The 25,248-nt window shown below is 36.4% G+C and overlaps 1 protein-coding gene across 1 annotated transcript; it reads left to right on the forward strand.

Moving 5' to 3' along the window:
- The first annotated feature begins 259 nt into the window (after positions 1–259).
- On the forward strand, positions 260–24,739 carry chs1 (chitin synthase 1). The gene is made up of 36 exons (XM_085156033.1): positions 260–589; positions 734–811; positions 970–1,050; positions 7,684–7,819; positions 8,588–8,773; positions 9,254–9,455; positions 10,346–10,506; positions 10,632–10,707; positions 11,511–11,623; positions 12,158–12,338; positions 12,648–12,741; positions 12,996–13,092; positions 13,313–13,434; positions 13,914–14,009; positions 14,694–14,858; positions 14,954–15,101; positions 15,809–15,874; positions 15,963–16,138; positions 16,353–16,411; positions 16,758–16,958; positions 17,066–17,234; positions 17,435–17,550; positions 18,548–18,727; positions 18,822–18,926; positions 19,031–19,148; positions 19,621–19,702; positions 19,782–20,017; positions 20,314–20,414; positions 20,570–20,651; positions 20,818–20,971; positions 21,129–21,233; positions 21,548–21,658; positions 21,828–21,965; positions 22,103–22,182; positions 22,505–22,571; positions 24,106–24,739. The coding sequence occupies exons 3-36, from the start codon at positions 1,004–1,006 to the stop codon at positions 24,181–24,183; spliced, it is 4,248 nt and encodes a 1,415-aa protein (XP_085012159.1). The 5' UTR covers positions 260–589; positions 734–811; positions 970–1,003; the 3' UTR covers positions 24,184–24,739.
- Positions 24,740–25,248: the final 509 nt, after the last annotated feature.

Raw genomic sequence — 25,248 nt, forward strand, 5'->3', positions numbered from 1 at the left:
TGATGACATTTAGCTGTACTGAGAGGAATTACTTGTTCATCTCATGTAGATGAGACCCTCTAACATATTAGTAGTGCCCCTCTGTGAAGCATTGTTATTGCCCAGGGTTAACTTTAGTCAGTGTAAGTATAAACGTTACTTAAGGCACAAAGGGTGTGTACACAAACAGGGATCCAAAAGCAGCTGTACGAGAAGTATAAGCAGGCTAGAGTCCACATTTGTGCATACCACTTGTACCTTGTACCACTTTACCGCCCCTCATAAAGAAGTGGATAGATAACCAGAACTTTCTGATCAGTGACAAGCTTTGAGCCCTTTCCATCACCCACACAAGCAGGAACATATTCCCAGTTTGTTTAGCTTACTCATGATGAGTGATTACAGCAACCTTTGGTCGTGGTTAAATATCATCTCCTGCAAAATCCACACACACTTCCTGGTTTCCATAGCTTTCATAAACTATCAGAACACATACATGTGGGGGTTGCGCCTTACTGTCTATATGGGTGTCACTTTCATAAACTGTGATAAGGCACAAAATAAATCAGATGTACAAAGGACAAACTCCCTGACAGACCAACGGAGCGAGGTAGCTGGATCAGATTGAATTTTACACCTGTGTGGAGTCTTGATTTGGCATTTCACATCATTTTATTGATGTTTAACTTCATTTTAAAACAGTAGCTGGTGTTTGATTTTGTATTTTATTTTTTATTTTGGGTTGGCACTGAAGGCAGACTTTTTCAAGAGCTTCAGCGGGGTGGATAGTTGGACACTTAAGAAAAGATTTAATCATAGGGCAGTTATCAAGGTAGAGTATCTCTGTGTTTTACATTTAAATATGTGTCGATTAAGTCAATGCCAATATTGTTTAAAGATTTTTTTTTGTCTATGTCCTGAACATGGTTTCATTTAAAATGTGTGCTATAAAGCCAGTTTTTTAAACTATCTTTAAACGATCTATTTTAGGTTCCTGGTTGATGCAGTGGAGTAAACAGGAAGAATGGAGGATCTGAGAGAAAGAGGAAAGAAAAGAGAAGGAAGGCACAGGTAAAAAATCTTCAACAGTGTGTGTTGCATCATAAAGGTTATGTGGTTTCATTTCTGCTTTAACTAATGGCACAGATTTGAAACTGAGCATAATATGTGACATGAGAGGAATTTAAATATGGAAATCACATTTATATGAGTGACAGGCCACGAGTCCACCAACCATGCTTTGATCTTAATTAACCTGCTTGATCAAATACATACAATGGAGGAAGAAAGCGGTCTTGCAGACACTTTCTTTCTAGGCAGTAGAAATCCATCTTCTCCTCTGGGTCTTTTATGCTTTGTGACCCATGTGGTGTTTAATAAAACTGGTTGTGTGCTGTGGAAACATGATAACTTGCGGTGGGAGGAAAAAAAGAAGGAAAATATGAATAAAAAAAAGAAACAATTTCACCTGATTAAATCAAAAGTAACATCTGTATTGATAGGGTGACATAAAAACAAGAACACAAATATTTTAGAAACATCTCAAAAACTTGTTTAAAATGAACAATTGTATTGTTATTTATTAGGCCATATAAAACGAAATTCATGTTTTATTACCAAATAGCTCGCTGGACTTCTCTGAGAAGTCGGAAATTAATTGAGTATAACATTCAACCACTAAAACTAATTTTCTATTCAGGAATGGAGGGAAATGACTGTAATTTGGCCTTTTAATCAAAAATAATAATAATGTGCTTTAAAAATATCATTTTGATTGCAGAGCTTGTAGATAGTGGTGAATTAACCTTTACAGAAACATTCAAAATGTGTTTGGTAATTAGCAGTACTGTTAATTTAGGATATCTGTGGCATCTGTGGTCTAATAAATTTCTTTAGCACTGTATCTTTGCATTTTCTCCTGCCCTTATTATCGAAATTTCGGAATTGTGAATAACGTAAGCTTTTTGGTTTTAGTCTATGTTCACTGTAAAAACATTGCCTCTGATTTCTGTCTACAACAGGAACTTACTGACGTCAGACAGTTAGTGAATTTATTTCCTGATTCAGGGACAGCACATGTTATTCTTTAACTGACCAAGCTGCAGCAGGACGTGTTTCATGTCATCACGGCAGCTTTAAAGTTGTTTCCTATTTCCTGCACTGAGAATGAGACAGAAATACATTCAACACCACATGCTGCTTTGAACCAGGCAGCTATTCAATTTCCTGTCCCTGGATATGCTATCCAGTTTTATTAACCTCTTCATCGTTGTCAGGAGGTTAATTGTTGGTGAGATATGTTTTGGTAATGGATATTACATATATATATATATATATATTATTTTTCACCATAAAGTATTGTGTTACCAGGTTTCCATTTGATGTAATTCACAGCCAAGAAAACAGTTAATTTGTTCTGTGCACTGCTGTGCTTCGCTTTATTGCTGTAGCTGATATCATCTCCACTGTTACTGCCTGCTGTTAGGGCCTCCATTTCAAATGTTAAATACATGCTGAAGTTGTAATTATATTCTCCATGTAGGTATATCTGACACAAAAAATATGACACTGTCTCTGAGTTTAGCTTTTTTACACCACCCTTGTTGTGATTATGAAGTTATAAAGAAAAATAAAACAATATTTTATCAGCAACGTTTGATTTGAAAGCCTCTAAACTTCCACTAAACTAAACTAAAGCTAGGAGTGGTGTCTATAAAGTTTTTAAATATTAACTACTTTTATATAAATCATTGCAGTTAATTGTTTCCCAATTTATTAAATGTTATGCAACTTTAGAGAGTAATATAACTTGACTGGAAGGTCACAGCAAAGTGAGCCAGTGCACCAGCTTCCTAACACCTAACATATGGCAGCCAAACTGTGTGACAGTTTTAATTTTTTATGGGGAAAAAAACCTTACTGAAATAAAAGATTTTTGAGCTTTAATGGGCCATGTAATCAAGTGCACTCTTAAACAGGGGTACGCCTTATGATAGTTATGACATTATGATGTAATTTAGCCAAGTTGAATCTGGTTTGTTTGAGCCTGGGTGATTACAGTCTGCAGATAATCATACAGTGTGATAAGTAAATATTCTAATCTGAAGTTTGTTGTCATAGTGAGTCATTCTTGTTAAAAACCTTTTGAGTCTGGGGAACTGAAGTCCTTTCCTGATTTTGCTGGTCTTTTCAGCACAAATTGCTCTTCATATAAATCTACCTCACTGACTGGATTACCAAGGCTTCGAGCTGCGTCTTTCCACTGTTACCATCTTGGTGTTTTTGCGAGTCTTTTTGGTTTTGACTAATAACCTGTGAGCAACAAAGCTTTGGATTATGCTCCTTTTTTATAGGGTTAGGGATAATTTACAAAAAGAACTTGAATCAAGTTCCTCCATAAACTCATAAGGAAATGATTTATTGACGTCACAGAGCAAAGGAGCTGAGAGCTATTTTTTTAATACTTCTCCAGAAAGCAGGAAGTCTTTTTCGAATAGTTTTCACCATAGGGGGCCACGGTGGCGTATCCTAGTGAGTTTTGGGTAGAAACATCTGAAAAGTTAAATTTCTTCCATCAATATCGTGTCTAATGAAGACTCACTAGTTTCATAAATACACAAAAAAATAAGTAGCTTGTCTGCTCGTCACTTGCCATTGGGGGGAAAGCTAAAGTCAGCAGACTTTTGTTTCCTCGCTGCTTTTAAAAAGTTAGATTATCCAGTATATCGATATCAGATTTTTTTACTTCCTAAAAACTGCCACTGTCATTTATCCTAAAAATCCAATAGTTATCAAGCGTCACATAATAATAATAATAATAATAATAATAATAATAATAATAATAATAATAATAATAATAATAATATAATAATAACAGCAATAGTGTAATATCATTAGTCCTTATATAACAACCTTCTGCCAGCATCAATCTGGCCATTTTGTACTACACCTTGACTTAACAGCATTTCAGTTGCTATGGCAAAGCCAGAGATCACAGTGTAGCATAATCTCAAGGTAAAAAACCCACACCCTGATAATTATTCTGCACTCAGTATTAATCATCAGGGTGGCAGAGATGGTGACGTTTAATGTGCCAGGAAACACAGATATCGAGTGTAATTATGGCCAAAGGGTTGCTTGAGAATGTATTAGCTTAGATGCCTGTTTGCGTGCCAGTCACATTCTAATCTGGAAGCACCAAAACCATACACTGTGCCTTTCATGCTAAAAGCTTTCGCTATATTTCACACTGACAAGTGACAATCACTGACAAAAATAAACACAGACCCCCCAAAAATGGGTAAAGAGAGAGAGAGATGCAGCGCACTGTTAAAAGAATAATGTTCAATAAAAACTGTACTCTGAACTTTGCGATGAACTCAGGGCTTTGGCAGATTTGTAGATAACAGAGGATTCTTCATTTTGTGCTGAGCCCCAGTTATGTGTAACCAACACCCAACAGACCATGATCATAATCAGCAATAGTTTGAGGTATAAAATGTAAAAATCTTCACTTAATTCCTTGTTACAGGCTCATCCATAGACTATGCACCCATGGTTTATCACATATTCATTTAAAAAACATCCCTACAGTCAATTTGCACCTAATAAATGTAGTCATAAATTATTGTATTTGTGTAAACATGACCATACAAATGTTAAAGTATCATGATAAGAAACAGTGCTGTGAAAACCTCGGAAGATAATTAAATACAATACAATGCAACTTTATTTGTATAGCACGTTTAAAAGACCAGCGGTACACCAAAGTGCTTTACAATAAAAACAGGAAAACTAAGACATTAAATAAAAGACTATTAACAAAGTACCACATATGTCATCAGGTTAAGGGCACTAATTATATGGCAATAGAAGGGAATATAAGAACAAAGTACTAAGAACAGATATAGCTAAAAGATAAAGTACATAAATAAGAAATTGAACCAAATATAAAATAGGGACACTAACTAGATGGAAAAGCTATGTTGAATAAATGAGTTTTTAAACGGGATTTAAAAGATAAAACGGAGTCTGACGCATGGAAAGCGATAGGAAGGTTGTTCCACAGATTCGGTGCAACCAGGGCAAAAGCACAGTCACCCCTAGATTTAAGCCTAGAGCTAGGCTGAGCCAGGAGTAATTGGGCTGATGACCTGAGGGCTCGCCCAGGGACATATAGACTAAGAAGATCGACAAGATAACGAGGGGCTAAATTATTTATAATTTTAAAGGTGAGCAACAATATTTGTTAAAGTAATTAACTGTGATTAACCACATTTTTGGGAAACGTGAGGTCAGTTTCATTAGCCCTGCCAGGCAGCTTTGATTACTGCCAGACCTGTGGAATCAAGAAGTCACATAAACAGAACCTGTGTGACAAAGTCTCTGACATCTATCGGTCTGGAAAGGGTTACAAAGCCATGGATTCCCATGAACCACAATAACAGTTATTATTCACAAAAGGAGAACATTTGGAACAAGAGTGGCCACCAAAATTACTTCAAGAGCACATGGACGACTCATAAATCCAGTACAACATTTAAAACAACTGCAGGCTTCATTTGCCTCAGTTCAGGTCAAAGGTCATGATTCAACAATAACAAAGAGACCTGGCAAAAATGGTGTATTTGGGAGAGTTACAAGGTAAAACAACTGCCGTCCAAAAAAAACACAAATTCTCATTTCACATTTGCTAAAAGAAAACATCCTGATGATCCCCAAGACTTTGGGGGAAATATTCTGAATTCAATTCAATTTTATTTATACAGCGCCAAATCACAACAACAGTCACCTCAAGGCACTTTATATTGTAAGATAGACCCTACAATAATACATACAGAGAAAAAAAACCAATCATATGACCCCCTATGAGCAAGTACTTTGACGACAGTGGGAAGGAAAAACTCCCTTTTAACAGGAAGAAACCTCCGGCAGAACCAGGCTCAGGGAGGGGCGGGGCCATCTGCTGCAACCGGATAGGGTGAGAGAAGGAAGACAGGATAAAAGACATGCTGTGGATGAGAGACAGAGATTAATAACAAGTATGATTCAATGCAGAGAGGTCTATTAACACATGTTGAGTGAGAAAGGTGACTGAAAAGGAAAAACTTATCATGGGAATCCCCCAGCAGCCTACACTTATTGCAGCAAAACTAAGGGAGGATTCAGGGTCACCTGATCCAGCCCTAATGGGTGAATCCTGCTCTCTACCAGAACTTTCTGACGTAGAGTGTCTGGCCCTCAGTTTATGCCATGAAGCTCAAGTTCACTTGGGTTATGCAACAGGGCAAAGATCAGAAACCACACCACCAAGTCCATTACTGAGTAGCTCAAAGAAGGTTTTGGTGTGCCCTAGTCAAAGTATGAACCTAAATCCTACTTAATTTTTTGGCATGAATTTAAATAGGCCATTAATGTTTTAAAAATGTAGGCTGAATTAATACAATTTGGCAAAGACAAATAGGACAAAATACCTCCATAGCAATGAGAAAGACTCAGTGCCAGTTGTTGCAAATGCTTGATTGCAGCACTTGCTGCCAACTGTGGCGTAACCAGTTGTTAGGTTTAGTGGACAATTACTTTTCTCAGATAGGGCTAAGTTGGTTTGGGGAACTTTTTCCCTTAATAAATGAAATTATAACTAGGGCTGTTCGATATAACGATATATATCGGATGACGATATAAAAACATCTATCGTTTCATTTTATGCTATCGTTTGTTTCGTGGTGTTGTAAAATAAACTGTTTACAGCAATATTTTTTCATCGTTTTGATGGTCACTGTAGTGGCTATATTAATTTCTATAAGTTCTCTCTTTCTCTTATATTTAATATAACCACACTACTGACGGTCAAGCGCCTGTTTTTACGTGTTGTTGATAGCAACAACAACGGTAAAACCATCGCGTGGCTCCGCTGTCCACTTATTTGTTTTCTACATAAACCTTTCACAATAAAGCTCAAGATTCTGTTGAGACTTTTCAAAATAAACTGAATCACGTGAAATAGTATGCAGAGAGTTTATGGATGAAAAGAAAAAAAAGAGCAGTCATGTGCTAAAAAATAAATCTTAGACTTAAACTTTGAAAGAAAATGGTGGCCGTTACAACTTATGTCTAAAAATGTATAGTTTCATGCATCAGTTGAAACACTCGAATCCAGGTAGAGGACGCCCAGCTGGAAAAAGTTCACGCAAGTCGAATTGCCCGAGATTCACAGAATTTACAGAAAATATTACATTTTTGTGATTTATATCGTTGTCAGGACGATAAATGTCTTATATCGGGATATGAGATTTTTGTCATATCACACAGCCCTAATGATAATTGATAAATAAACGAAATCATCGTTTAAAAACAGCATTTTTTATTCACTAGGGTTGCCTTTGTCTATTTTTTTTTTTATTTTTTTTTGATGATGATGATCTGAAACCTTTGAGGATAAAGAAAATACGCACACACAAAAGACAAAAAAAAAATCAGGAAGGGCACTGCGCGTATACCTGTAGTTTAATATCAGGAAACTGAGACAGGTCAGTGTTTTCTCTTTCACATAGATGAAACTAAAAGATATTTCTACTCTATTATTAATTCTCTGTCATCCTTCAACTGACTTTAATAGATTATTAGGTAACCATTATCTTAGTACATTATTAAACAGTCGTTCTAGTTTTCTGTTTTTATAGTCAACCAATATCTATTTTCCAGGGATACATGGGATCCATTCCAGCTGAACCCCGCAGGAGCTGAGAAGGAACAAAAGAGAAGATGTTTCCAGCTGGCTCAACATGTGGTGGCTGTTTTGGTGGGGTTAGCTGTCTTGACCACTGCTGTTGTTGCAAAGGTAGGACCATTTGTGAGTTTATCTTTTTCTCTCTGTGAAGTTATTCATCTGGTTACCACTGAGGCTGAAGTCCAAGCTCTGGCTAAAAAATGCTGACTTTGGACACAGCAAAATAGCCTCTATCTCCTCAGCTTCTAGTATTTTCTTTCATAGACAGACACTTAAAAATCTGCATCTATGGCTTTGTTGTTGTTTTAGTGTTTTGTTTTTTTTTCTTGCAAGTGCTTTGGATTATTTTGATTAATTTGATCACCACTGAACAGTAGTATTGCTTTCTTAAACTCTGAGTATGTACTGTGTTCCATATATGGAAAATAAGACCACCATGTACTGTATTAGAGTCTGACTGATATATTATATTAGAAATTTCCCAATTCATGTTGCATAGTTTATCCATCAGAGCGCACTCTGCAAATCAATTTATGTTTTGCATATCTAAAAAAACTCTTTCAGGCATTTCAGCAAAGAACTCATCATGTGAAAAGTACAAATCATGTGACAACAAGCTTATCTGTCTCTGCCTGCCTGATCATAAAGTAACACGAAGAAGATTCTTGCTGTTTATGATAGGACAGAGTTTACAGCACTGAATGCCTTTGTACCCAGCACTCTCCTTACTGGGATTCCCCATCTAGTTCCTATTCCTGGAAATATTATACCTTTATTATATCAATTCAACTAACTTGCTAACCACTTTCTTAACTTTTTTTTATAAAGTTCTTTAATGAAGTAATTTTCTTAACACACAATGGTCATATATCCTTTCAGGGCTCCCTGCTGGTGTTGTCAACATTGTCCAGTCCAATGTCCCAGCGCACCCTGAAGGAAAAACAGTTCTACATGCTGATGATGATGTTCTGCCTAGTCTTCCCCAACGTCCTGGTCTTTTTGAAATCGCTGTGGCGATGTTCCTTCAAGAGCTTTGTACCACCCAAAATGAAGATCATGGCATTTGTATGTTTTTCTACATATTTTTAGTTTATTGTCACCAGCATTACATGTACTTATAACTAGACAGCAGAAAAATGTAAAATTTCAAATCATTACCGACAAACTTAAATAGTAATAATTTTTTTTTTGTTGATCTTTGGCACAAAGTAGGTCCCATTGGGCGCAGTTAATTAATCATGAGTTTATCTTCTAATAGTATTTTCAACACAATGCTATAAAGAGAATTTTATCTTATTCTTATTTATGTTGTTCTTGTTTGTGTATTTATATATTGCCATTTCTTTAAGAATTATACAAACAATAACAGAAAGGTTTATTTAGGTCAAAAGACAGAAAAGGGAAAAAAAAGTAAAATGTACATTTGATGGTAGTGATACAAATTAATGGTGAATATAAAGTATTTTTGAATGGCTTCTATTTCCATGTCCAAAACCAATAGAAACACTGCATGAGGACATCTTTCTGGTTTTGTGTCTTTTCCAGATTTGCCTCATTGAGGTCCTGGTTTCTCTCGGTACTTCAATCCTCGTGCTGGTGGTTATGCCTCAGTTTGACGTCCTGACTAATCTCTTCATCAGTGGAGGGGTCTGCATTGTGTCTGCAATTATGCAGATAATATTCAGACTACAGCGAGATAACTGGAAAATTGTGTTCCCAATCTGCTCCCTCATACTCACCTCTATTGGTAACTCCTTTTAAATTAGCTTCTATGTGCAAGCTTGTTTCCCTGGCTTTCTTTTTAGCTTTGTCCACTGAACATTCATAGATTTGGTGTGGTGAAAAAACAAAAAACCGAGAGCTGCTCTACAAAAATTAAATATAATATAATCCTTAATTACATTTTATGATAATTAGCTGACAGCAGGTATAGTAGGAGGTTTAACATCATGTTGGCAAACCTTACCTGCTCACAAATTAGGGGTAGGGAGTGGATGAAGCAGAAAGCAGCAGAGTCGACAGTTATTTTCTTAGTTCTGTATGTCACTCATTTTTCTCCGTTTCTCCCAATTGTTTGAACACTTCTCAATCAAGGTTTGTGTTTTCAGGTTTTGACTGAACTGATCTGCTACTAATTGTCTGTCAGCTCTTTTAAACTATCTTTCCATTGTTGTCTTGTTTATCCAATTCTGACACAGTAATTCTGTCACCCTCATTACAACAACTGCCTCAGATAAATGATGTAAAATGTCTTAACTGCCAAAACAACAACTTTGTCAAGTTTTGATGCTTAAGATTCAAATCTAGCACCAAGCTTGCAAGCTCCAAGTTCCATGATTGATTTAAAAAAAATATGGTGTATAAAAAATTTATAAATATTGGCAAACTTATATTAAACTTTGCCAAAGTTTCAAGTATTCGGAAAAAAGAGAGAGTAGGTACCTTAGAATGAGATGAATAGGGATTATTTTGTAATGAGTCCAAGAATAACATTATGGAGCTGAAAATGTGAGTGATAGGTGTCTTTTTAGGACATTTGGATAGACAGTAGATACAGTGTATTCCATATATACTGTATCTACTGATATAAGAGAAAGTTTAGATATGCATTTATTAACTGACTAACTTGACCAACAGGTTACTGCATGCTGGGAATTGACTACTATGTCCGTGTAACGTCATATGTGGACAAACAGGGTTCTGACTGCTATATCTACGTGGCACTTGGAATTTTCTCTTCCCTCCTTGTCTCATTGTGCTGGTGGGAAAATTCACTACAAGCAACCAACCGCATGCAGGTACGCTGTTTTTCTATAGTGGAGCTTCAGCTAGCTTGCATTCTTCCAAGTCTGTATGTTATGATAAGGAAACCTTTTTTTTTTTACACGACACTGAGGATCTTTTTTCCTCTCTTACCCCACAGGATACGTTGTCACAATTGGATGGTTTCAGAGACTTTGTGTTTGTCATCAGCAGCATTCTGAGGATATTAGTGATAGGTAATTATTTGCCATCAATGTCTGTATTGACGCAATGAATGGAGAGGAGAAAAAAAAACATGCTGGCAAAATTACACCCGCTCTTGCATTGTGTTGTCATCATCTAACATAACTGCACTGGACGCGTGATGAAAAATCTAATTTCCCACATTCGCACTGGAGAACAAACAGATTTCTGTGATGTCAGGGGTGCAGATGGATTGCAGAGGATGTTCTCCAGCTGTGATGAATTCTTCAGTTGTTGTTTTCAGTATTAATAAATCTAGGTTTTCTATTCTGCACAACAAACCACTATTAATATGTTCTCTTTTATTTTTATTTATTTAAAATCCAATGTATTTCTTAACTTATAAAATTATTATTGCAAATGTTCTGATACATGGGCTGATTTTTATAAAGTGTTTTTTCTACAATAACTAAGCACCGCAAGCTACTGACCCAGTTACACCCAAATCAGTGGTCAGGGTTCAGTATCTTGCCTATGGATAGTTAAACGCAAGCTTCCGATTGGTCGATGACCCAATCTACAGAACAGTACAGATTTATGTTATCTGTACCGTATCTCTGTACACGTTGCAGATTAAATTGTTTCTTCTATCACTGCAGGAATTTAAAACGTTACCAATCTTATTATTTACAGTATTTTTTTAATGAATGTATTTCTATACCATAACAATATTGACTTGACCACAAACAAAGAACAGCCATAAAAAATAGTTTCATTGTGAACTAAATGATTTGAGTGAAAGAGGGGTGCATTTTTAAATGTGGCAAGCATGTAAAATTATTTTTGTCTGTTCTAGGGGCCGTATACCTGATCTACCACAAGCTAATTGCGAATACCATCATATGGAACAATTTTAACCTGCATGACGGAGAACTCCTGCAAACAGGACTAGTGTTGTTTTTCTTACAAGTAAGTAGAAGGAAGAGAACATGCAACATGTTTTAAAATTACTGTAGGAAGACTAGATGCCATAAATGTAGAATCTGATTTATCACTGCATGTAGCAGACAAAACTGTCTGATGGTGATTTAGCAAAAAGCACTTTTTTCCCCATTATTACATTTGATAATTTTCTTTTTATGGCTCTCAGCAGGTTTAGTCTAGATTAATTACTTAATAAGACAAAACTTACTAAAACCAATCAAATCTCATTCACACATACTCTTTAGCAGCCGCAGGTTTAATCAGTCAGGAGTCTCTGTATCCACTACTTACTTGCCCGAGGCATGATAATGATCACATGTTCCAATTATGATCTGAGTTTTGAAGTGTAAAGCACTTTTTTGCACTTCTTTCTTACTTTTCCACAAAGAATTGGTTCAGAAACATATTTTAATGGTGGTAGGATGGTCTAACATGTAAATTAATTACATTACAATCTTAATTTTGTCCTTATGACAGTAAATTAGGCATAATGAATATTGCCTTCATCTCCCGTCTCAGGCCTTCTGCTCAGCAGCCTGCCACTGGTTTGGAGTGGTGGCCTGTAAGATTCATTCTGTCAGGATGAGTTTTGCCCTTCCTCTATGTTGCACTGGACCTGCAATGCTACTGCTGGGAATAGTGCTGTTTTTTACACTGGGATGGAAACTGGATAATGGGACAAAAGCAGAAAGCATCATAGGTGAGGTTTTTTTCTAAGTTTTTTTAGGTCAAGAGAAATTGAACTACCTTTATAAAAAATTCACTTGCAATAAGTTTTGCATTCAGTTTTTAATTGTTTAAGTAGAAACAACGTTAAAATTCCTGGAAACTCCCCAGTGCTGAAGCTACTCATTAAGTAGCTCAATATTTTCATCATGAAAATACACCATGACTCCTCTGATGCACTGTATCATTTATATGTATAAATTGTTATAATTATAAATAAATTAGTTATTTAAACTACATGTAATGAAGCTAAAAAAAAAAAAAATGTTTGTTTTAATTTCAGAATTTTGTGACAAGTTGCTCTATCTGAACTCCAAAAACACGTCTGTGGTCTTACTCGAGCTTACTAGGAGCATGTGTCGGACTTCACTAAACAGGTGTGTTTGCATGCTGAGAAATGTGTGAATGAAACATACCATGTGAGTTTGGTAAGAAGTCACTAATTCTTATTACACTTCAAGCAGCCTGGTCATTTCTAATTTTTTTTAATGTGAATAAAATGGAAGTATTTATTGTCCAACCTCATCTGCCATGTCCTATAGCAATATATTAAGTACAGATATCTTCTGTATTTAAGCATCTTATCTTTGCACACTTCACTCAAAATATTTATTTACCATTTGATTGACAGCCACTACTTTCAATGGCCTTTTGCCATGCTGGCACTGGAGGGAGTGTGCATGTGGTCAGGCCTCGTCACATGTACCTACTACGTATGGAAGATCAAGGTATCAGGAAAAACACAGCACATTATGCACACACTTTCACTCAATTGGCTGTGAGAAGATGCATGCTTTAAATGAATTCAGTCATTTCTTTATTTGGAAGTTTTATTTTAACTCCCAGACAAGCCACACCACAACATATTAAAGCATATTGTTTTTGAGATCTGATTTTTTTTTTTAAATGACATACACTTAAATAGCTTTGTGGTTCACCTTCCATTAGGTCCAGCGTATAGAAAGAACATCTCAGCTCTTTGTTCGTCGATTGTATGAATCTGCTTTCATTGACCTGTCTCTGCTGCTCAACACCAAGATGAAGGTTCCTAAAGCCAAAACCCAAGAAAGGTCAGTGTGATCTGAGAATAGCTTCCCTGTTGAACATTATTTCAGTGTGGTCATAAATTAACCTAAAAAAAATCAATCATAATGGGGGATAACTTTTCAAATGCAGTAGAGGCACAGACATATCTTCAACAGAATTATGCAGTGAATAATTTATTTAAAGTATAGGTAGAAAAAAATGCATTTGAAGTTGAATTCCTGCAAACTGTGTGTCGCTAGCAGAACACGTCTCAGTGTAAAGACATACACACAGACATGACCCAAAAACAATTGATGTTCATCTACGACCTCAACAAAATTGGAAACTCGCTTATTTGCATCCCCAAATTCACTGCAGCTGCACATGTGGCACATTTTATAAAGCCGTTTCCACAATGGGTGTGTAACATTAATGAGCCTCCATAGCAGATGCTTCTAAGACGTGCGTGTTCACAGCATGAAATGTTTAAAAATTCTGCTACAACTTCTCCTCTCCTTAACAGCCATGATGAAATGCAGAAGTGTGTGATCTATCTGTGCGCCACCATGTGGCATGAGACCTACGACGAGATGCTGAAGATTCTCACCTCCATGTTCAGGTTAGAGCCAGTACCTCTGAAGACATCAGGGGCCAGACAAATAAATAAGTGTAGGCACAAAAACATGCATGTGCATACCCCAGTCACTATGATGAGAATTTCTTATCACATTTCTTATCATTATATCATTTTTTATCTGCACATACAGACATAAAGTAGATCAGGCTGCATACAAATCCACAGTGACTGAGATTTAACAACAAGCATGCTTAAGCATGGCTTTATAATTCTGATGAAAATAACGAGTTTGAGTTTAAAGCATCTAGCCCCAGGTGTACTAGTATCACATACACAGCGTGGGTTTAATTTCTCTTTTACATATCTTTAAAGAGCAATATAACAGCATATTAAAATATGGGTTTGATTTACCTCCACCTGTTTAATTTCGCACCAGGCAGGTGTCAGTACACAGGTGAAATTTTTAACCAGAGAGGCATTTAGAGCCTCTCAGTCTGATGTAAAGTGGTTCTTAAAAATGTAAATAAAAGGTCAAATTCATTAGCTTATGACCTAATATATTCAAAGGCCTAAAATGCCAAGTGTTTGGGCTGCTTAACATTTAAAAAATGCATTTTCCTGTCATTCTTGTTATTTCCTGCTGTGCACTGACTGTTCACACTTAAAAAATAAGACCTAAATGAAAAGGCTTTTGCTGTGTTATACAGTCATCTGTTATTGTTTCAGGCTGGACCGTTATCGAGGGGATCCAAAGGAAGATCACAAGGACTGTTTTGACTTTGAGTGTCACATTTTAATGGACGATGCCTTCATGACTGACGATGACACAAACAAGAGGCTGGTTAATAGTTATGTTAATGACTTGATCCAAGTTGTCATTGAAGTTTACAGGTGAGATAACCCAACAGTTAAATATATGTGTATACATCTGCATGTCTCTCTTTCTCCATCTTTCAAACTGATCATCTACACATCCTTCCGTTCAGGGTCTTCACCAACAAAGAGCCTGACGATGTGTCGATCATTGAGACTCCCTACGGTGGCAGGTTGATGTTTGTTCTGCCAGAAGGGAACATGCTCTATGTTCACCTAAAAGACAAACTATTCATCAGGAACAAAAAAAGATGGTCCCAGGTACGGATTAGCTGTGAAAGTTTCTATCTCTATATCCCTATTCATGTGTATGTGATTGTGAAATACACTAAAAACCAAGTTCTCTCAGTCAAACATGCAGACTTGTTTTCTTTTTTCATGTATTGGAATTGTATGAGCTTGAATGGACCCATCATGTGTATGTTCTGGATCTACTATTCTATAACCTCACACAGTGGGACGGGTTCTTCAACACTCATTATTATTACTCAAATGTGTCAAAAATAGATGTTTTACTCAAAAAACTATTTACTATTGAATATGGGATAGAAAAGCAACAACTCCAAAACTAGATATTTTTATATATCTTAGGCATGAAAATAAATGGCTGAAATCATTTCAGTGCTGTTCAGTATTTCAAAATAAGAAACTGTGTTGCTCTATTGTGCTGCATGCAATTATTAATAATGATTTGGACTGTAGTAAATATACTGAGATACTGGAAGTGCTGTTAATTAAATGTTTTCAACTCTAATTGTAAATGTATGAAAATGCTTAGTTAAAATTTAAAACATGCTTACTAGTATTGCAGGTATAATCATTCTGTATGTTCTACCTGTATGATAAAAGTTTAATTAATTTGACAAATCACCTCTGTCAAGTCATCTAGACTATTAAACAGTGAGTCTCCAAAAGGCTGTTCTTGGATTTTAACATTCAATACTGGTGCTTTTTTCTTTTTTTCTTAGATAATGTACATGTATTACCTGCTTGGCTGGAAAGGCTACATTGTGAAGAACCCTTCAAAGATCCTAGTAAGACTTTTCAGCTGTTCGAGTCAATTTATTTTGGCATTGTGTATAATTTCTTATAATTTTTCAATGACCTATCTTTTTTTTTTAGCAATTTAATAACTTTTCCAGAGCCAGTTTGGTCTCTCTGGATAGTGAGACTTTCGTGTTGCCTCAGTATGACAACGACAACAAACGCAAGTTCATCTCAGACGACAACACGTATATTCTTGCTCTTGACGGAGACACTGACTTCCACCCTAAAGCTGTGATTCTGCTTGTAGACAGGTGAGCAGCAGACCAGTCAACTTCTTAAAATCTTTCATGGCTCAGTATTTAGATCGTTTTCCTCCATAAATCACAGATGCTATTGTAGACAACAAATACAAATACAACAAATACTCATTTTATCAGCTATTTAGTCATCCAGTTAGAAAGTGTCGATTTTAGTTATTGTTGCTTGTCAAACATGTCAATTTCTAAAACATATTTGTGTTCACAGGTTGAGGATGTATGACAATGTAGGTGCAGCATGTGGTAGAATCCATCCTACTGGCATGGGTGAGTGGGCATTTCAAAAGAAAAAGCATCAAAAATGTCTGTTTGTACATGCATATGTATTGCCACTGATGTATCATTAAATGTATTTAATTTAAAAAATAAACATTTAAAGAAAGCCTTTTGATAAACTGGAAATTGCGTATATTTCATAGGTCCACTCTAGTTCTTGACATTCCCTACATCAGCATTTAGTGGGATTTTTGCTTCTGCAGTGTTCTTTTAAGCTCTGTATATATGATGGACTAACTTAGAAACAACGTACTGCATGTACTTTTTTCCAAATGCCTATTATTCTTCAACCTCCTTTGCTTCATCTCTCTTATCATCTGCCTCTCTGCCATCCCAGGTCCCATGGTGTGGTACCAGAAATTTGAGTATGCAGTAGGTCACTGGCTCCAGAAGACAGCAGAGCATGTGTTTGGTTCTGTGCTGTGCAGTCCGGGATGCTTCAGTCTGTTCAGAGGGTCGGCCTTGATGGATGACCATGTTTTAAAAAGATACTCAACAACTGCACAAAGAGCTCAGGAATATGTGCAGTATGATCAAGGTTGGTAAACGCAACCAAAAGGATCAGTAGACTTTTTTACCTTGCCTAGTTTGTGCTCTTAGTGTTTTGACATTTAAACTCTTGGTGTCTCGTGTGTGCTCTTCTAGGGGAGGATCGATGGCTGTGTACTTTGCTACTGCAACAAGGCTGGCGAGTCGAGTATAATGCTGCTTCAGATGCATACACCAACTCACCACAGGAATTTGAAGAGTTTTACAACCAGAGGAGACGATGGGGACCTTCAACATTGGCTAATACACTGGACCTTCTCCACAGGCTAGTGTTACATGTTATTAATAATAGCAGGGTTTCATTCTATAGCCATCCTGCTTTTTACTTAAAACATTTTAAAAAAAGAACAATTTTCATCTTTATTTGGATTCTTAGTTTGATGGTTTCCTGGTCATGTTTGTAGGCTATAAATCCTACAAACACTTCTACTGTCATACTAACTCTTTTGTGTTTGTGAATCTTAGTGGTCCAGAGACAGTGAAGAGAAACATGTCCATCTCAAGGATTTATGTCTTCTACCAGATGTTCACTGTTGGATCTTCTATCCTGGGACCTGCCTCTGTGACTCTCATGATAGCAAGTAGGTTTAAGTCTAGTTAATGACTCTAACACATTTATCACCATTATTCATGCCATTAAGTTGCAGTTTATCTCCTATCCCTTCAAACAGTTCAAACACTTTTCTAGGTTTTAAAATATATAAAAAGTTCCATTAGGGAAGTAAATCCTACAGATTCTCTCAGAAACCCATGACTGTCTTTAAATTATGCTACTCCGCAACAAGGAAACAGAACTAAAATAACTGAGCAAACACAACTACAATAGATATGGTATAGTGGTTTCATTTTAAGACCGCTCCCATAAAGTAAGCTGTATAATAACTTGTTTAAAGATTTGACTGAACCAAATTCAGATGCCTTACTTGTTCCTTATGGTGTCAATAAACTTCGTTTTATCACGGGCAAATAGAAACGCACAAGACTTGTTAAAATCCTTCTGATCCAGTTTACTGCATGTCACACAATAACGTCTTTACTGTATGGTATAATCTTTGTTGCATGTCATTTTATGCAAATTCTTTATACCGCACTTACCAGAACTGGCGTTTACAAAGTTCCTTTGGTTCACATTGTGTAGTATGGTAGACCACACTGATTTCATTGTTTCAATCCACTGTTTAGTACGTGAAATATCGTCATTCTATCATTTGTTTAAACTTGCCTGGGAAATGTTGCCATAGTTAAAAAATAAAAGGATGAAACATTAATTGTGTAAAGTGAGTTTAAATATTTATCCTGGATGTATCCTGGAAGCAAAACCTGGAACAAATATTTCTAATCTGAACTTTAATGCAGTCATTAATGCAGGTAACTACAGTGTGAACCACCAGTTTTCATTAAACACTTGGCTTACTACAGGGAAATTCATTTTGCCAAGCCCATCTGCATTAATAATTTTTGTGCATTAATAACTCATCACTAATCAGTCATTTATTTCCATTTCTCTCTCTCTCTCTCTCTCTCTCTCTCTCCCCCAACCCCCCCCCCCCCCCCCCCCCCCCCATCTTTTCCTTCCAGGTGCTTTCCAGTTCGTCTTCAAACTCACTGGTACACTCTCCATCGTCGTCGCGTGTGTTCCCCCCGTGTTCTACATCCTCATTTGCTTTTTAACCAAGTCTAATACCCAAATAACCATTGCCGGCATTATGAGTGTTCTGTATGCATTCCTCATGACTGCGTCCTTCTTTTCCATCATTGGTGGGTAGAATCGTTTTTTGACTGTATGTTGTTGCAGTCACAAATCTTTCAAATAAATGTGCATTAAATGTGCAAATGCCTTTTTCTCCTTTAGGTGACATGGTGATTCAGCAAACCTTCTTGACCCCCACTGGATTGTTTTTGATTTCAATGGCAATCATGTACTTGATAACAGCTTTACTCCACCCTGAGGAGTTTTGTATGTTCATTATTATTGTTCTAAACAATTTTTCACATTTTTTGTGTGATGTTGTTTATGTCATGTGACATTCTTTTGGTTTTGTTTCCTTTTCTTTCTTGCAGTCTTGATTATCTATGGTCTGATGTATTTCATCTGCATCCCCAGTGGATATCTCCTTTTGACCATCTACTCGCTGGTTAACATGAACAATGTGTCCTGGGGCACAAGAGAAACCAACAAGTAATGCATTATTTTTAGACCACTGTTTGTTTAATTAATTATCATGAAATAGCAATAATAGGGATCAAAATAAGAATGGAAAATTTTAACAAATTAAAATCTCAAACAGGAATGTTGCATTTCCCGAAAATGCAACATTACTGTGTAAAGTTCATAAGATCTGAACAGTCGTTGGAGGAGCTGCTGCTGATCGAAGAGTAGAAAAAAGCCTGAGCCTTTAGAGAAATCTTTGCCTGAAAGATGTGTGTATATATATATATATATATATATATATATATATATATATATATATATAGTCATGCAGTACTTTTAAGCTGACCAAATCCATTAGTTCATCCACTTCCTGTTGCATATTTGACACTCATCCATGAAACAAAAACAAATAAGACAGCAGGGAATTTATTTTTTTTCTAATCTTGTCATATCAATCACTCTTCGTGACCATGCATCCTCATATCTGTCTGTCCATTAGGGGAGGTGTAGAGCAGAAGAAACTACACAATCTTCTCTGTGACAAAACCTGTAGATGCTGCTGCTGGGACATGAAGATACAGGTATGGTTACCAGACAGTTCCCGACATACCTGACAGCAGGTGATGGATGAATGGATTAATGAACTCTGTTGCTTTACAGATAACCCAGGAAACGGAGCGTCTGATATTTCAGCAGCTCGCAGGTCAGATTACACAGCACATCCCAGCCAATGCAATCACCCAAAACGAAACACCTCTACACCCAGCCTTAATGCTGGAGCCTCACACCAAACAAGACGCCAAGAAAGAAGAAGCCAAGGAAGAGATTGCAAGACCTCTAGTTGATGATTTGAGGAAGAAGGCAGCAAAGAGCAGTGACCTGGGTTCCAGTGGCAGGTAGCGTTTTGTTGTTGTTGTCGTGGTTGTTTCCTGTCCTTTATTTGGTCAGTCATTTCTCTCTAATGTTGTTCGCTCACAGACTGATCTGGCCCTATATAAATCAAATTGAATTTAATTAATTATTTTACCAGAAATCTTTGCTGCCATCAGGTCAAAAATCCAATATACTACTGGCCTTGAAAATAACACAGTTCCATTCAAGTCTCATACTGAACACAGCTGTTTATAAGACCAAAATGAGATGTGCGCTGGAATTAAGAAGCTCACAATAAGTGCATGTGTGCTGTGTGCAGTGACGATGGTGCTGAAAACAGGAGCATGAGTTCATCTGATGAAGAAGACAGTGATCATGATGATGACTATATGATTCGTGAGGCAGAGATTCCTGCCGCTGGTGAGAAGCACTCTAAATGCATTTAGGTCCCTGAGTGCACCACACTGTAATTTTCAGCTATACATGTAGCTGTGGATCATTATATACTATACATTATGTAGCATATAAAACAGAGTAATGATGCTATCTCTGTGTGTGTTTTCATGTGTATGCAGACTGGGTGCACCCAGTGAAGGAAGAATTTCTGAAAAAGCTGACATACTTCAACATGAAGAGAAATCTACAAGAACAAATACGGTAAATAATAAACATCATCCAAGTATTTGCATGTTTTTGTTGTTCACTTGCAGGCATTTTTACAAGAATAATTAACGTTTACACTAAAACTACGTTTAAGATGCTGTACAATTACCCCGATGGCAAAGCTGCAATTGTGTAGTTAAACTGCTTTTGTTCTCCTCAGATATGCACTCCGTAGCAAAGATTACGATGAAGTGTGCGAAGACTTGGTGCTGATGTTAACAGACACACTCAATGTAGAGCTCAATTCAGTGGGGCCTGAAGACGTTCTGTCAGACTATCGGCTGGAGGAGTTACAACTTGCGCTAAACAAACAGGTGATGACAACTTTGGTGTAAATAAAATAATGACATGTTGCTTTTAAAACAAAATGAAATTTATTTGAGAGGAAACCTGATTTCCAGAGTTTCTAATCCCCTGAAAACTGCTGCTGCAGAAAATACATAACTGACCTGACTTCTCTCTGTGTCTCAGGCACGGCAAACCCTTAAGACCAATCGAATGGAGAAGTTGGAAAAGAGAGTAAAGCTAGCCATTGAGAAAACACTCGCTGCCCCACAAGTGCAAAAGCTAGAAGAGGTAAGATGTTTATTCAGCTGTTGGGTCTGTGAGATAGAGGTAGATACAAAAAGTTGTATTTAAAATGAGTATTTAAACACAGTATTACTACTTCACAATGCACGGTAGATGTAAATGTTTCTAAATTTTGCTGTTCGTTTTCAGTAATTAAGGTATAGTGAACAAAGCAACCGTCCTGGAATGTTATTCATTAGCAGATTTCTGATCTTCTAAGGAAAATAAAATGTATATTTGCTAAATGGAGCTATTCAGTTAAAAAGGTTAAAATCAATTAATTTTTTTTTATTGAACTGTGTGCATTTTTATGTGTTTAGAATGAGAACGACTTCTGGAACAAGCTAATCGAGCGCTACCTGACCCCAATCACTCACAGTAAAGAACATCAGGAGGAAGTCAACAGAGAACTAAAGTCACTGAGAAACAAGGTCAGCACTCTGATGATGACAATGATAACAAATGAATGATCCCAGATCATTATGAAAAAATACTCTGATGCGTCAGGTTGCAAGTTGAGAGTGAAACCTTTAAAAACAATTATCCACTTGAAATGTAGCAAGATTAAATCAAATATTAAATTCTCTTACCTCTCCACAGGCCGTCTTCCTGTATTTCATCGTAAACGTGCTCTGGGTGGTAGCTACCTTCTTCTTGCAGGCCATTGGAAATGATGTCATCAGCATCCAGATCCCAAAGTATTATCCCAATGGAACTAAAAGTGATGAATACCTCAAGGTTGGGACCCACAACAGACACTCCTAAATGCATGTGCTGCAGTTAAAGAAGGATTGTGATTCTTTTTAAATAATTGTTTGAACTCCTGTAACATCTCATGTAATGAGTAATCCATTCTATTGCTTTTTTTCTGACAGGTGGAGCCTCTCACTTTGATGTTTCTGTTGTCTTTTGCTGTTCTTCTCATTGTGCAGTTTCTGGCCATGTTATATCACAGGTAAACACATCATTTCACATTTAACTTTAATTTTTTTCCTCACAGGTTGTACTTTTTGACAAATTTAGTGACCTTGAAAATGAAGCCGGACAATCCAGCAGGCTTGATTGAGAAGCAGAGAAATTTAATCAAAGTTATTAATCTGGCACTGAATAACCCCCCCCACCCCCCACCCCCCAATCATGAGCAGGGAGTCTTTGAGTTCTGTCTTTATGGAGAGTTATAATGACTTTGTCCTTGTCACTGTTATCCATCGATTTCTTCATTTTCATTTTCCCACATTTTCCCCTCGTGTTTCATCCTTGTGCCTTTTTGTTTTCAGAGTCTACACCCTGATCCATGTGGTGTCCTATCGCAGCTCAGAGAAAAACTACAAAGAGAAAGACGAAGTAAGTAATTACACTCAAAAGCATACAAATAATCAAGAGGCTTGATTATGTTCGGCCACTACGTCACACGGGCCCCACACATACCGGCAGTAAAGCAAGAAAATCAAACTGCAGCCGACTTAACATGATTAAAACAACAAAATAAATGAAAGAATAACTGCACAAATCCAAACTTCACAAATGCTAAAAACATAATAGCAGCTACATCAGGCTGAAAGATATGACAACAAACATTAAAATGTCCTTCTTTCTTTTTTTAAATACAAACTAAAGTATTCAAAGTAAGCCTGGAGCTTCACATAGTGCAGACCAACGAATTTGTATTTGTTTTAATCGTTCTGTACATTTCAATCGATTTAGGATGAAATGAAACGTTTTCAACTTGCTAGGAACAGTTCAAAACTTACCAGGGCCACAATAATTAATGAATACTTGAATGAAAATAACTAACTAGTTTCAATATGATTTTCAACAAATAGATACATTTAAAAAATAACATAACAACATAAAAATTAAGAGCTTTTGGGTTTTACTTGCTTTTTGTTAGTTCAGTTACTTTTGTGTCCCTGCAGGGGAAAAAACTATTAAACCATGATGAATTCTTTATAGACTGCAAAATATTTAAAATAGTTATTAATCATTAATAAAATGGTTCACATTTATAGAAGCATATGCCATTTGTAGACACACAAACGTGTTTTCTTATGACTTTGTTTCTTAATTAAGTGACAAAAAATGTATTTATGTAAACCAGATTCATAAATTATTAAAAAAGGTGAAAGTGGGTAATAATCATTACTATACGAGTGAAACTGGATGTAACTGTAATTCACTTTTTTAATAATGCACCATTGTGAAAAATGTTATTAATACTTGTAGAACAAACATATATGAACGAAGTATAAACTAAACTAAATAATATAAACTTATAAGAAATGTGTAATTTGTGTAATATTCACAACTATTACTGAATTTTTTTTTTAATACTAAAGAAATCTTAAAAATCTGATGATCGCACATGATGCTGAGATCTGAAGAGTGCCCATTTCTGTTAAATTGTCTTTTTGGCATAACACTTTCCTTACAACCGTTACCTCTTAATAGCCAATTTGGGACGCAAAACTTTTCTAAACCAGTAAACATGAGGGGGCATTTGCAGCGCGCAGTGTGGATCATTAAAAGCATTTACTGGAGACGGAATTGAAACGTCTGGGGAGAATAACATCAGCAGATGAGGTAGAAGCAATCAGACCTTTAGCTTAAGTAAAAGTAGCAATACAAGAAAGTATTAGTCCTATCAGCTACTGACACAGTCACGTTCAAGGCTAAGGTCGGGTCAAGCCAAATTACAACAGTTATGCCACAGACGACGAATTTAGCACCTCAAACCATTCCAAGATTCCACCAGTGTGGTCTCAATGAAAATGTTAACTGTCCATAAAGCTAATCCAGACACGGCATCTTCTCAAAGCTTAAAACATAGAGACTCCTGTATTTTGGAAAATGCTGATTGACCTTTTTCCCTGTCATCCAGGACGAGACTGGTGATGACCACTTCATTATGGAGAACCCCGCACACAATGAAATTTTCCTGACAACTGAAGACCTGTAGTCAGAAACAAGAAGATGTAGCTGCAGAGACGCAACAACAAGCCGAAAGTGGCATCATTAGCTAGCTTTTTCCCACTTCAGGGCTGTTTCCTCCACTATGGTTCATTTTCCTCAGGTTTCACTGTGCATTAAAACACGGTACATTCTGGTCATGATCATAGCACACACTGTCACACAGTCCTTGTAGACATCCCATGTCTTTAGCTTTCCATCACAGGAAATAATTTACTTTTTATCTATTATGTAGCAGCTGTTTTGCCTCCCGGTATAATCCAGCAGGGGAGGCCAAATGGCACAGGGGAAATCAGTCAGAACAGATCCAATAAACTTTGTTTGCCATTGCACAATGAATTATTAACATGTGAGAATGGGACCTAACACAATAATATCAGAGGATGGAGTGATTTTAATGATTGGCTGTTTCATTTTAATATAACTGCTTGTAAGATTGCTGTTTTTGCTATCAGAACTATAGTTGAATCCATCAGGTTTACTGATTTTGCATCTCAATATAAAACAGATTAAAAAAAAAAAAAAAAAAAAAGCTCTTTGAATAAGATGCATTTTAAGTTTACTGAAAAATCTGTGTAAATCCAGTAATTGTTCTTCTTCAACTCTTGCATCCAAATCAATAAAACTACAGTACTGGGCTAGATGTAGAGGGGAGTATAATATTTTCATCTGTTTGGGTATTTATGAAAAGTGTGTATCTAAATCCTTGGTCAATATTAAAATATTGACAGGTACTTGAATGTGCAGGAAACAGTGCCAGTAATGCAATATTTGCACATAGACTATTGTTAAGAAATTCTTTTAGTTTATTTTATATTGTGGTGTAATTAAACTGTGTTGCCCTTCCCATATTGTGTCAGTATATTGTGATTATGTTTGCCAAGTACAGCAATGCGCTAGACAAAGTGGACAAAATTGGTACAAGTAAATTAAAAAAAATATTGTGGGCAATAATATGCTTGTATTGAAAAAAATTAAATAACAACGAACAAAATGTCAAGCTGTCTGTCAACAATATAACTTTACAACTTCTGATCTAACTATGCAATACAGC

Source organism: Neolamprologus multifasciatus, chromosome 1 (assembly GCF_963576455.1).
Source record: "Neolamprologus multifasciatus chromosome 1, fNeoMul1.2, whole genome shotgun sequence".
NCBI lineage: Eukaryota > Metazoa > Chordata > Actinopteri > Cichliformes > Cichlidae > Neolamprologus > Neolamprologus multifasciatus.

Bases quoted from the DNA above. Each gene is read 5' to 3' on its own strand.
- chs1 (XM_085156033.1), top strand. From the start codon at position 1,004: ATGGAGGATCTGAGAGAAAGAGGAAAGAAAAGAGAAGGAAGGCACAG. The intron at 22,183-22,504 runs GTAAACACATCA...TTTTGTTTTCAG, and splicing joins CTGGCCATGTTATATCACAG to AGTCTACACCCTGATCCATG. The intron at 22,572-24,105 runs GTAAGTAATTAC...CCTGTCATCCAG, and splicing joins ACTACAAAGAGAAAGACGAA to GACGAGACTGGTGATGACCA.